The 13,878-nt window shown below is 52.8% G+C and overlaps 1 protein-coding gene across 1 annotated transcript in view; it reads left to right on the plus strand.

The window, feature by feature from the left end:
• Window positions 1-26: 26 nt before the first annotated feature.
• RHOQ (ras homolog family member Q) overlaps window positions 27-13,878 on the plus strand; it is a 44,698-nt gene continuing 30,846 nt past the window's right edge. Inside the window, exons 1-2 of the mRNA XM_004699757.2 lie at window positions 27-174; window positions 724-782. Coding sequence (XP_004699814.1) covers window positions 33-174; window positions 724-782 — 201 coding nt within the window. The 5' untranslated portion in view covers window positions 27-32. The remainder of the gene's footprint in view (window positions 175-723; window positions 783-13,878) is intronic.

Genomic DNA, 13,878 nt, shown 5'->3' on the forward strand with positions numbered 1-13,878 from the left:
GGGACCATGCCCGGAGGCCGGCCGGCCGCAGCATGGCTCACGGGCCCGGCGCGCTGATGCTCAAGTGCGTGGTGGTGGGCGACGGGGCGGTGGGCAAGACGTGCCTGCTCATGAGCTATGCCAACGACGCCTTCCCGGAGGAGTATGTGCCCACCGTCTTCGACCACTACGCAGGTAAGCCCGGAACTGCTGACTAAGGGGCTGCTCCGGGCTGGGAACTTTGGAGCAACTTTGGCGGCGCCCCCTCCCTGCCTCCCCCGAAGCGCGCTCTCTACCCGCTCCCCCGCGGGCCCTGCGCCACGCTCCAGCTCCACCCCCGAGGCTCTGCTGGCGGCCACCTCGCTCACTTGCGTCCGGACCCCCTCTTCCTACTTCCCTTGGTCACTGCTTCCCGCTCTTCCCAAACATTTTGGCTCCTGGAGCCATTGCCCTGCCGGCCGACCGCCTTGACCTTCTCACAGCCACTTCCCCTCTGCACCAAGCCCCTGGGGGGTGGGGGTCGGGGGTGGCACTCGTGGGGACCCGGAGAAGGGGGTGAGCACAGCACCCTCATCACACACTACTTGGCTGTGAGCCTGGAGCTAGGGAACAAGAGTGACTTCTCTGGGGAGGCGCCCCAACACCGCCACCCGGGATGGGCTGGGAGGGTCTCTGTGGGCCAGACTTCGCCCCACAGGCCTGGTCATTGTGAGTTTCTCCCCACCCCCGTTTCTGTCCTTGCAGTCAGCGTCACCGTGGGGGGCAAGCAGTACCTTCTGGGACTCTATGACACGGCCGGACAGGTGAGTGAGTGCCTGGGCCTGGGGCCTGCTGGCAATGTGGGGGAGCTTTGGAGGACCTTCGGAAACTGAAAGAGAGAGTGTGCCTTGGAGCCCACGCCCCCCACGCCCCCCTTGATCCGGATCCTTATTTCTTTGTAAAGTTATCAAATTAAGAGGGGGGGGGCAACAAAAAATCCAAAGACAAGCCCAGCCCACCCCACCCCTGGGCTGGGAAAGTGTGTGCCTGCCTGTACTTGTGCCCTTCTGTATAGCTCCTGGTGTGTGGGTCCCAACTCCTGTTGCAAAGTGGCAGGGCCAATCATGAAGCGCCCTTATTTTTAGTTGCCCATGACCGGGTCTCCCCCTCACAGCCTCTGTCTCGGGCCTCATTGGTGAGCGGGCTGCCTGCTCGAGGAGTCTGATTGGTGGGAAATGGCATCATCTAATAGGATAGGTAGGCATTTGGTCTTGGTTATGTTTATTACAACAGCGGTGCTCTCTGGGACTCCAGACTCTGGAAACGTAATTTGTGGAGCTACCGGAGGACCACAGGGGAAAAAAAAAACACGACGCAGAAACAACAACCAGCCAGCCATTCCTTGGGGCAGGGTGGGAGAAGAAGGGTTCAGAGTTCAGTGAGAATCTCAGAGGAAGAGGTCCCCCCCACCCCTCCCTGGGTGACCAGGTGTCTGGTTTTCTTTGGGAGAATCTGTGCAGAAAGGAAATGAACTCTTTCTACTGCCTCTGACCTGGGTTTACAAGTCAGGGGTAGCTCAGCTTTGCTGTCAAGGTTAAGGCCCCTTTCCTGTTGCCCTGTCCCAGCTCCGAAAGGCAGACACTCATGGCATCATGGTTATGGATTGGGCTGCTAACCGCAAGGTCAGCCGTTTGAAACCACCGCCTGCTCCTGGGGAGAAAGATGTGGCATTTTACGCCGCCAAGATTTCCAGCCTTGGAAAAGCACAGGGCTGCTCTCTCACGTCCTAGACCCAGGGTCTCTCTGAGTGGGAATCCACTTGATGGCAGTGTGTTTGGTTTGGTTGGATCCCAGTTTCACCCTCCTTCCATGCCCTGTTTGCTAAGGGGCTAAGGATTGTGCATCGTGAGGTTTTGCCAAATCCAGCTCTGATTAGACTTGGAGACTCCGGCAGAAGTCTTCACACATCGTGCAGACCTGAGTCCTTGAGGACCTGTGAGCAGCTGAAGGAGGGGGAGGGGAAGTCCAGTCGTGTCCTTTTCTCATCTGTCAAGTGGTCTTTGCTGTGTTGTTTTAGGAAGAGCATCTCCCATGGAACATGCTGCGTGATAGAGTCTTAACACTAAGTTTGAACTCACTAAACCCAAACCCAGTCCGCCGCCATCATGTTGAATCCAACTCAGAGCACACGCTCTGTAGGGTTTCCGAGGCTGTACGTCTCTGTGGGAGCAGATCGCCTTCTATTTCTGTTGCTCACTAGGTGCTCATTAAACCAATTCTGTGTTGGATTCTGAGAAAAAATGCCTTGGGGTGTTTGGCTGGTTTCTAAACTAAGCTGGAAGAGCATTGACAACAGAGAACCTTCTGGCCACACTGGAGATGGCCCCATTGACCCAAATGGTACGGGACAGTAATTCTGGTCGCCCGCCTTGTAGCGGTTACTTGTTCTGTCTTGATCAGAAGATGTGGAAGGCAAGAGAAACGAGGCAGAATTCATTTAAAGTAAGCCAGCTTTTTAATCATCACAAGCAATTGAAATTATTGGTTGACAGGAAAGAGGGTTTAAAAAATTGTCTCTTAAATTTTACTTCTCTCACAACCCTGCTTCCCATATCCCTTTTATTTGTCATGGTCATCTATATATTTATATCAATATATGTTCAACAGGATATGTATCTTAGGGGGCTTCAAAAAGTTCATGGAAAAAATTTGCTGCCCTCTAATCCCACTTTTTCAAGGAACTTTTTGAAGCACGCCCTATGTCAGAGTTGTTCTGTGTACCTGCAAACCCAACTGAAATGGTCTCAGTTCCTTTTACATTGTAGGCAATCTAGCAACACCCAAGTCTGCCTGCAATGATGCCACCAAGCAACCCTTTGAGTCATTGCTTAGCATCTGTAGGGGTTTGGATTCAGGATACCTGCTCTCCCCAGACTAAAATCTGTGGGTGTTCAAGTCCTCTATGTAACAGGCCACACAGTGTTGGCACATAACGTGTGTGCATCCTCTCACATAATTCAACCAGCTCTTGATTACATTTAAGGCCTAATATCATGTACATGTTATATAAATAACATTGTATTGCCGCCATGATTGGTTGAAGGCTGGTTGAATCTGGGGATGGGGAACCCAAGGATAGGGAGGGCCAGCTGTATTCCAACTCGGGATGTGAGAAACGGGTCCAGAGAAGCTGGATTGCTTGCCAAAAACTACACAGCTGTAAAGCAGTGTGGCTGGATTGGGGCCCGAGACTTAGTCTGGTCGAGTTGGCGTGGTTGTGTGCACAGGAAGGTGTGGAGATGCTGCTGAGCTGAGTGGATTGCTGTGTGCCCACAGCACGCAACCCGGATCGTCACAGCCTTTCAGGGGAGAGGACTTAGTTCCAGAGAGCACCAGAACTTGCATAAGGTCACCCAAAATTGAGCCCATTCACAAAGGCAGGGTTTCCCGCATGTGACCCTCCTCACTCTGGTGGAGGGTTGAAAGATGTGTACGGAGCAGGACCAGGCCAGGCTGCTTTTATTCAGAGGTGGGACACCTACTCTGTTGACCACATGTGGTTCCCTGGGCATTTCTCCCAGTGTCTTAGGCACCAAGTGATCATTCCGCGCATGAGGGCCCTGGTGGTGTTGTGGGTTGGGAGTTGGGCTACTAACTCTGCAAGGTCAGCAGTTTGAAACCAGAAGCCACTCCAGAGGAGAAAGATGAGGTTTTCTGCTCCCTTGAAGAGTTACAGTCTTGGAAACTCACACGGGCAGATCTTCTCTACCCTTTAGTCGCTGTGCGTTGAATTGACTCACTGGTAATGCGTTTGGGTTTTGGTTTCTACTACTAATAAGCAGTCATAGCAAGGTAACCAGCACTGAGACGGAATGATGCGTGCTCCTGGGGGTCAGGGAGAATCAAGGTGTAGATTTTAAGTTGGGAATCAGCCATGGCTGATTTTAGCATTGATAGAAATGCCGGGCTCAGATACCTGTTCATGTGTTACGTAGGGAATTCCAGTGCTGTACTTGGTCATTAAGACCCCTATAAGGAAGAGTGGGAGAGGGAGGGGAAAAATTAGATACTCAAGTAGAAAGAAAATGCTTTGAGAATGATGATGGCAACAAATGTACAAATGTGCTTGGCACAATTAATGGACGTATGGATTGTGATAAGATTTGTCCAAGCCCCCAATAAAATTATTTAAAAAAAAAAAAAGATCCCATACCTCTATCATCCAGGATCAGATTCAGTATATGATCCAGTGTCAGATGCAATAAAAAGTGTGTGTGTGTGTGTGTGTGTGTGTGTGTGTGTGTTTTACCAAATCTGTTGCCATGGAGTTAATTCTAACTTACAATGAATGACCCAATAAGACAGGAGACCTGCCCTATAGGGTTTCTAAGGCTGAAATCTTGTGGAAGAAGATGGTCACAACCATGGCCAAGTCCAAGAACCACACCACGCCTAACCAACCCAGGAAAATGGCACAGATCACAGCAGTACCACTCTTAAGGGGGTGGATCCCAAGTTCCTGAGGATCATGCGCTTTGCTAAGAAGCACAACAGGAAGGGCCTGAAGAAAATGCAGGCCAACAATGCCAAGGCCGCAGCTTCTTGCGCCGTGGGGATCTAGGATCTTGTGAAGCCCATGGAGGTCAAGGTCAAGATCCCAATGGGCATCGACTGCAAGCTCAGCCAACTGGCCTACATCGCCCATCCCAAGCTTGGCAAATGGGCTTGGGCATGTATTGCCAAGAGTCTGAGGCTCTGCTTGCCCAAGGCCAAGGCACAAAGCAAGACTGATGCTTCAGCCAAGCCCCAGTAAAAGCCCCCAAAGGTGCCCAGGCTCCCACAAAGTAGAGTTCTCCACGAGAGGGTAAGAGCAACTGGTGTGAGCCCTGTGCCACCGTCTGCATGGCACTGGTGTCCTTGGGTGCTGTTGGTACAAATAAACCCAGGCGGCACTGTCAAACAACAACAAAAAGATGGTCACAGCTTTCTCCCTGGGAGTTGCTGGTGGGTACCAACTGCTGACCTCACAGTCAACAGTCATGGTTATATGTTGAACTACGATCTGCGTCGTCCACAGATCAAAACCACCAGCCAGTCCCGTGGGAGAGAGATGGGACTTTCTAGTGGCTTGAAGAGTTAGTCTTGGAAACTTAGAGGGGCAGTTCTACCCCGTCCTCCAGGGGTGCTATCAGTCTGCGTCAGTTCGATGGCAAGGAGTTTGAGGGTTCTGTTTGTTTGAGAGTCAAGTGCTTTAATCACTGTCCCTCCAGGGCCCGTGTGTGTGTGTGTGTGTGTGTGTGTGTGTGTGTGTGTGTGTGTGTGTGTGTAAGCTTGATGGGCATTAGAGAAGAGCATGCTGGCTTGGGAATAAACAGGCTTGGGTTCAGATCGCCTCCTATAGTAGCCATGTGATTCTAGATAAGTTATTAGCCTTCTCTGTGATTAGGAAAAATGTAGATCATTTATTTAAGTCTCTACTCGGGGTGGGCTAGGCTTGGCCTAAATTGCTTACTGTCTGCACAGTCAGCAGTCTTTCATACACCATAGGTGTGTATTAAGTGTTATAAGGAAGTATTGTGTTCCTTTTTGGCAGTTTCGTGGGAGGAAGGGGTCCTTGGTGGGAGAAGACAAGCAAGCCTGGGGTTGACGGGAACGCTAGCTCCTACAGTCTTTCCAGCAGAGGCCTGGAGCCAGCTCCGCATTTCCTGATTCCCACAGTCACCATCACTGGACACTGGTCCCAGACTGCTCTCTGCTACCAATGCCGTGTGGTTGTGTGTCAGGTCCTTTTTTTTTTTTTGTCTAACCACCGTCTGCATCCCCAGTGTTGCAGGAGAAATAAGAGCTCTGGGTAGAAACGAGTCGGGGACGGGGGCTCCAGAGAGTTGCATTGGGATGCGGAGGAAGCTTTCCAAAGATTCGTGCAGGTGGGCCAGCTCACTCTACTGGAATCCTGGCTATGGTGCCGCTCTGGCAGGACCCTCAAGATGGCACGCCTACCCAGGTCCTCTTCGGTGACCCCACTCAAGTTCAACGCCATTGGCATCTGTCACCCAGTTAAGCAGTGGTTGTAATAGCTGACTTTTCCAGAGCAGGCTTCCTCCCGCCACTTGACCCCCGCTGCTATTAGCAGAGAGGGAGAATGAACATGAACGTGAGTGTGTTGGACTGTGCAGTCCCATCACAAACCCTGCCTGGGGGCACCCCTCAGCATCCCCAGCACACACACTAGTGTTGCCCCCTATGGGGAATCCTCCCCTGCCTTGGCCATCTCGGGGGCAGGGGCAGGAGGCGCTGCCTCTTGGGGTGGGAGTCAGGTGGAGGGATCTGGCTTCTGACCCAAGCCCCAGTAGAGCTGCTTCCTTCTGATCTGCCATTCAGAATGTCACCCCAGAGTTCAGAAGTTCAGGGGGCTTCTGTCTGTTCCAGGAGGGACTGCAGAGGTGAGATGGTCCCTCTGACCTCTGCCCAGTTTGGAGTGGAGAAGGGGACACATGCCGCCCCCCTCCCTCCTGAGCCCCCGGTCATTCCCAGACAAGCCAGTGGGGAGCTGCCTGGCCAGCTGCTCCCTCGCTGCAGGCTCCAGGCTGTTATCTCCATCCTTGGCAGGAAGGCAGAACTGAAGGCCAGTTTATCCCCGGTCCTGAAATCCTCACCCTCAGAAGGCTATGCGTGTCAGGATGAGTTTGTTGGGATCCCTAGAATTCCCCGTGAGCTGCTTTGGGGGGCATGGCGTGCCTGTTAATTCACACACACAGAGTTCGGGGATGTACACATGGGCACTATAAATAGCCTCATTGCAGGCCTCCTCTGGGGTGGCTTTATAAATGACAAGTGAGATCTGGTTCCGTCTTGACAGATCCCAGATGCTGCGGCTGCCCTGCTGGCCCCCCAGGTCACCCCCCCCTCCCAAACTTGCCCCACGGGAGGGACTCCTCAGTGGAAGTCCCTGGAATGACCTGCCTGCCGCGCGCGCTCCCTGGGGCAGCATCCAGGGGCCCAGCATAGTGGGAAGGGGAAAGGAGGGGCTGGGGGGAGGGTATTGCCACCTGGGAATGAGAGGTGATTAGGACAATGTTTTCCTTACCTGTTTTCCTTACCTGGGAGCATCCCAAAGGCTAAGGAAGTGTGCCCTCACAGCGCCCAGATTGGGATCCCTGGGGGTTCTGGGGAGCAGAGCAGACCCAGAGTACCTACCAGGCATCCATGCAACAGGTGAGGGGCTGGCACTCAGCGTCCTGGGTTCCCTTAGTAACCCACTGTAGCTTTGTCATCTGTGCATCTTGCTAACCTTTTAAGAAGCTATTTATAGCCCAGCCTGCACCACCTCACACGGAAATGCTGGTTTCCTCCACTGCTTGAGAAGATGGATGGCCTATGTTTACTTCAGAGCCGTTGCTGTTACTGAATGCCTTGGCTTCCCCTTCGATAGACTCTGATGTGGGTGTACGTGAGTGTCAGCTGAGAGCCTGGCCTGGCAGGCCGGGACCTTGGGGTGTGGGCTGGGGGTTCCCCCCAAGCCTGAGGTGTTGGCACTGGAGTGAACCTGCGTCCCCTCAGCTGTGGCCCATCCCTCTCTGGGTCCTGGATCGGCCTCGGCTTCCCTACCCTTTCTCCACTTGTCCTATGATTCTCTAGAGGTTTGGTGACATTTACGCTCTTCCCACTGGGGGCTGCCAACAGGTGCTGCAGGCTTGGATGTTTCAGGTGTGTTAAGTTCCTCTCGGCCCGGAGGGGGCTGGGCAGACGCTGCCCTTTTTAGGGAGGGCCTGAGCCCTCGGGAGCATTGGGTGTCTGTGGTTTTGTCGTGGGATTTGCATTTTCAGGACACAAGACTGAACGGTATGAAAACAACAGAGCAGCTCTCCGCAGCGGTGCCGCTTTCTAGCAGTGACACGTGCTGGCAGCCGTGGTTACTACCAAGAGGCCTCCACGCAGAGCAGCAGGGCCCGAGGAAGGAGAAGCTCTCACAAAGGACAAAACATGTCTTTGAACATGAAAATCCCCAACCCTCTGCTGCATTTCCTTCCACTCTGAGGGGCCGGCTGTGCCCTAACACGGACAGCTTGGGTCAGGGAGCAGCTTTCTTTGGCCTCAGCAGTCTGATGTTCCTCTTTTAGGGCCTGGCAGGAAGCTGATTTTGAACAAGGAGTGGACGGGAGATGCAGCCCGGGGTGGCTAAGCATCGGGGTGCTCCTTGACGCCCAGCTCTCAGCGTGGCGTCCTCTCAGATCCATGGCCTCCGCCCTGCCAGCCCCAACACACACCCTCCTGAGAACACACCCTCCTGAGAGTCCCTCTTGGTCTCCCTAAGTGCCATGTTATCAGGGGACTGCCTGCCTTGCTCTCCACCAAATTCCCAGCACTGTTCACCGTGGGTCAGTGGTAGGCGCGCCACAAGCGTTTCTTCAATTGACTTGTCAGTTGGCTGGAGCTTGCCAAGGAGAGGTAGGGCAAGGGGAGCAGCTTGGCAGTGGAACGAGTGGGTTTGGGATTTTTCCAAAATTAACTTTGAATCCCAGCACCGCCTCTTTGTAGCTTTGGGAACATTAGCAGGCCAGCTCTGTCTGTGAGCCCTTTACTCAGCTCTACAAAATACGGAAACATTTCTACCTGAGAGAACACCTTTAAGGATTAGAGGCTGTCTGCATAAAGTGGCCCCACGTAGCCTGGTGCTCACCAAGGGCCAGCTGAGGGTGAAGGCCAGGCCAGATGTGCGGGCTGCATCTGCTCCGTTGGTGAAGTGGCTGCTTTGTGCTCCAAACTCTATGGGAGGAGGAGGAGGGGGACTAAACTGAGAAGTGGGCTGTGCACACACCCAGGAAATAGTCTCACCTGGGATCAGGCGGCAGGGGGAGCCTGGAGGAGACACAGGCTTGCAGGATGAGGCGAGAGAGAGCTGAGAACACTGCTTACCAAGGTGGGCCCGCAGGTGGCCCTGCCTCAGCCCAGAGAGGGGCTTGGGTCTCTGAAGCCAAAGTTACTTATCTGGGAAAGGTGGTGGTGAGGGGGCGGGGGTAACAGAGGTGCTTTTTAAAAAGCCAACAAGACAAAACCCAGTTGTCCGCAGGTTAATTTCAAGCCCTGGTAGCCCTCACGGGTCAGGACACAACTGTGCTCCTTAGAGTGTTCAACGGCTGGTTGTTTCAAGAGTAGAGCACTGGGCCTTTTTCTCAAAGTTCCTCTGGATGGACACGAACCTCCAGTCTTTCAGGTAGTAGCCACACACTTGAACTGTGACCACCCAGGGACACTGCCTTAGAGGATCCTGAATGAAGTCAGAGCCTCCCAGTTCCAGGAGGAGCAGGTGAGCATACATAGATTCGTCTGGATCCACGCTAGGGCTCAGGCTGGTCACCTCCGGATTGAGTAGTTGAACTTGAGTCACTTAACCCTCGGACCTCGACCCCACCTGCTGGGTGTTGGACAGAGGGGCTCATCTCTATGTGTGTCATGGAGCGAGATATTGGGGGGTGTTGGCCTATCCATCTCCAGCCATGGAGTGATCCACTGGGGATGTTCGCCTACAGGTGGAGAGGTTGAGGTGTTGACCTAAGTGAGGCCAGGGAGAGGTCCATTATCTGGCCAAGAGGACAGGCATGCTGTATTCCCCATTTGTCTTTGGGTGGTCCTCCATGTCAATATGTGGGGTCAGGCTGGTACTCAGCTATGGAGCTTCTTCATTGAGTGATGGATCACCCTCTAAGGCTGTGAATCTCTGTGGAAGGAGACTGTCACAGCTTTGACCCCATGAGCAACTGGTGGGCTGGAACTGCCAACCTCCCATTAGCAGTTGAATGCTTCATCAGGGCTCCACAGGGCTCCCGGGACGTGCTGTGCTGCTCAGGGGCTTCTGGCTTGTGTTTTGTTCTATATGACTTTCTGTGTTAGAAATCCAGGGGAGGTAAAACTATAGAGACAAGTCACTGGATGGATAATGATTGAGGGTCGTGGTAGGGAGGGTTGGGGGGGAAATGGGGAGCTGACTGCAAGGAGGATGTTCAGAAATGGATTGTAGTGATGGTTGCGCAACTCTTCTTAATATGTCGGACCTATTGTATGATGTGTGAATTTATATGCCAATAAAACTGTTAATAGACAAGAAGGTGGGGGCAGAGGGCCTTTCTTGTTGCTGCTGTTGCTTTTGGAGGGGCTGGTGGAAGTAGTGAACCCTCTCTCTCCCTGTGCCCTTGCCAGACCCATCAACTGAGCCCCAGTTCAGGGTAATATTGGGGGCTTCGTCAGGCCAAGTTGGCCATTGAATGGCACGTCGGCAGAGTGCAAAGCCCAGGCACCTGCTTCCTTCTTGAGGCCCCTCATCGCTCTGTGAGAGGTGAGAGAGGAAATAGGTGGTGTGTGCCTCGTTTTGCAGTTCAGAGAGGGTGCGCCACTTGCTCCATGCCACACAGCTGGTAAAAGGCAGAGCCTAGATTCCAAAGGGGGTTGTCCAACCCTAAGCCACTGTCCTCTATGTTTTATACTAAACAACTAAAATGAATCACCCGGCCACGTTAAAGTGTCTCCTTTGTGTCGAAGATGCTTCCCATGACTGGGTGTTTCACGTAAAGAGAACATTCCAAGCCGTCGCTTTCCAGCGGAAGAGGGGGTGGATGAGTGTCATCAGTAGATGGAACAAGTAGGGGCTGCTAATAAAATGCCCCTTCGCCACCAGGAAGTGAGGCAGGGGGTCAGCCGACAGAGGACGGCCTCCGTGATAAGGGTGGATGCTGTGGCCGCAGCTGGCACCAAGGGAGAAATGACTGAGCTGGCGCAGAACTGGGCAGTGTTTGGCTCCCTGGCACCTGTGGGGTCGCTGTGGGTCGGAACCAACTCAATCGCATCTAGCAGCAACATCAAAGTGACCGGGGGCTCCTGAGGGGCCCTGTTGCTGACCAAAAGGCTGGAAGTTCCAGCCCTGGGCACCCTGCACTCAACACAGAGTTCTAGAACTAGGACACAGAGGGCGTCACCATGAGTTGGAATTGGCTTGAAGGCAAGAGGTGCAGGGTGTGTAGTCAGTGCGTTCACAATCCGATGCACTGGCTCCACATGCAGTGCACTGCTGGTGGGCCACTTCCCAGGAAAGAGGAACGGTGGAAGATTCTGGTTTGAACCCATGCTGGCCCCTGTGGGCTCCCTCTGCCCCATTCTGCTTACCAGCCCTGACTGGTCCTGTGCTTGCTGTTTGGGGCACTGCCAGGCAGCGCAGCTTCAGCCTTCCAATGATATATGTCTCTTCTGCCCCACCGGGGCTGCCCCAGGCCTGCCTCTCTAGCGTTTTTTTTTTTCATTCAGGGGAAATCCGTTCATGTAAATGCCTGTCTTTCATCTGAGCTTCCTCTGCATGAATTCAGACTTCCCTGCAACCACAGCTTGTTTTGTGTGAGTTCCCTGTTCACTCCCTACCCGACTCCCCACCTGCCTTTCCCTGAGGCTCCTGCATCTTCCCACCTGGTGGCTGTCCGTAAAAGAGAACACTGGGTCACTCCGTCAGCAGGCATCCCCTGAGCATCTCTCCTGGGCTGGCACCTGGGCCAGGCTCACGGGTTCAAAGATGGGCCAGGCCCAGGCCCAGGCCTGCCACCAATAACTCACAATTTCATGGAAGATTATGGCAGACATAGTTAGGTGAAAATGTAATGCTTTATTTGATCTCATTTTGGACCCAACTAACAGTTGTTTTAGTTAAAAACAAACAAACAAACAAAAAAAACCGAAGAGGAAATACATGTGGATTGAGCCTCCATTGAATTCCCTCTGACCATGTGAATAGCCTTGCATCTTGCACTGGAAAGGGGATTGTGGCCTAGTGCTTAGGTTAAAACTGAACACCTTATCATTTGAGCTCCCTTTGGACTCATTTTCAAGTTGTTCTAGTTTTTAATAGTTTCTACTTTTTCTTTCAGTTGAAGTTCTTCTCTATGTTGTTGTTAATTTTTTGTTTTGTTTTGTTTTGTATGTTCTGTATATGAAATCCAGGATAGGTAAGTCTATAGAGACAGTAACTGGATTCATGGTTTCTAGGGGGTGTGGCAGGGGGGAGGTTGTGGGAAAATGGGGAGTTAATAACAAGTAGAAGAACGAAGACAATGTTCTAAAGTTGATGGTGGTAATGATTACACGACTCTCCTTGATATAATTGAACTACTAAATTGTGTGCTCTGCGGAGTATATGCCAGTAAACTGTTGAAAAAAAAGAAGGAAAAAGAAAGAAATGAGGGGTGAGGCGTGGTGCCCTGTCCCTTGGGGGCCTAGAGGAGACAAGCAGCTCCCAAAAATTAATCCTTAACAGTTGGACTGGGTTCTCCAGGTCACTGTTCTTAAGCACGAGACAGCGCGCAGGCTGGATGTTCACATGGACAAACCGCTCAGCATGATCCTAGGGTTCCTGTAAGGCCAGAGTAGAATCGCCTCTGTACACTTCTGAGGCGCTCCATCTTTACAGGGTCAGAAAGCCTGGACTTTCTCTCGTGGGGCTGGTGGTGATTGTGAACCGCTGACTTAGTGGGAAGCAACCAATCGTATAACCCGCTAGGCCACCGGTCTTGAGGGCAACAAGCTTGTTTTTGTTTTGAGATCTGAATTATTTCCTTGGTTCCCAGTGTGAGGTCCTGGAACCGAAGTGCACCTCCTTGGAACTTACCGGGAACGGAAATCCTGGGCCACATCCCAGACCTATTGTGTCAGAAACTAGGAACTCCCTGCTCTGGCACAGCTGCTTGGTGATGCTGATGCGTGCTAAAATTCCTGAGCCCCCGGAAGTGGTGACAACATGAGTACTTAGGCTCATAGTGCACCTACCCATAGTCCCTGGAGGGCTGGGAGCACCATTTATTCGTTTTCTAAGTCCTTCGCTCACCCAACACACACCCATACACCTGTTTTTTCTCGTCTTTGCGCAAGGCTGGGGCTCTGCATCTCTGTTGGACTGCACCAAATCACCGAACCATGGCACTGCCTGTCTAGCTCTCCTGGTGGAGATGGGGCCCAGGCACGATTCTGAGAAGAACAGGAGCAAAACTTCCACGACACCCATGGTGGAGGGTTCTGTGCACACAGTCGGCCTCCATGCCACGCCCTTCTCTCACCTGCACGCCCAGTGGCTGGACACGGCCTGAGCCCGGCTCTGTCCACCTAGCTCAATTAGCACCTGAGGTGGACGCCAAGTCTGGCTGTGCTAAGTGAGTTCCAAAGCAGCCGGTGGGCGGTGATGTCCCTTTGTCTGAAAAGTCCCAGTTCGGGGAGCAGTTAGAGGAAGGGCTGGATTACCCAAGGGCCCATCTGGGCAGTCATTGCTCATCTCTGACTGAGCAGACCTTTGGCGTAAGGCCTCCATTCCCACCCACCCCCACCCCCGCACCATCTCACAGGGTTTCCTCCACCATCACCCCACACCCCAACGTGTTCCAGTGTAGAAGAGTGTAGCCTCTTTTCCAACGGCAGAATGAGTTGGGATTATAAATGAGTCGCCTCAAAGCATGGCCCCATCAAACACCTGCCGAGAAGAGAGTGCATTTCAGGCAGATGGGCTGGCTCCATTCAAATTCCACTTGACTCCAGCTAAGTTTTCCAAGTGTGGTTCTGCCCAGCTCGCTGTTTCAGGGCGCACATGGTTCCCTGAAGGTGTTACCTGAAGGGCCTCCTGAACTCTGGAGGTGTGCCCGTGAGATGGCAGGGCCCAGGCAGGCACTGGATTGAGTAGGATCTGCTGGAAAGGTTATTATGGAAAGAACCTTTCCCATGACTTTGTAGGGGTTACCTGCGGCGTTGTCTGCTCATTTCCGAGAGGACTCTAACCTGTCTGTTCTTTACAATCAGGTAAGATTGTGGTACTGTGTCCCAGAAATCCTGCTATTTCTACCACCGCTCACAATGAAGCGGCATAAAGTAGTTTCATCATATTGTGCTTCCTGCACCCCT

The sequence above is a fragment of the Echinops telfairi genome, unplaced genomic scaffold, assembly GCF_000313985.2.
Source record: "Echinops telfairi isolate 266 unplaced genomic scaffold, ASM31398v2 ScPeMD7_7475;HRSCAF=8513, whole genome shotgun sequence".
NCBI classification, from domain to species: Eukaryota; Metazoa; Chordata; class Mammalia; order Afrosoricida; family Tenrecidae; genus Echinops; species Echinops telfairi.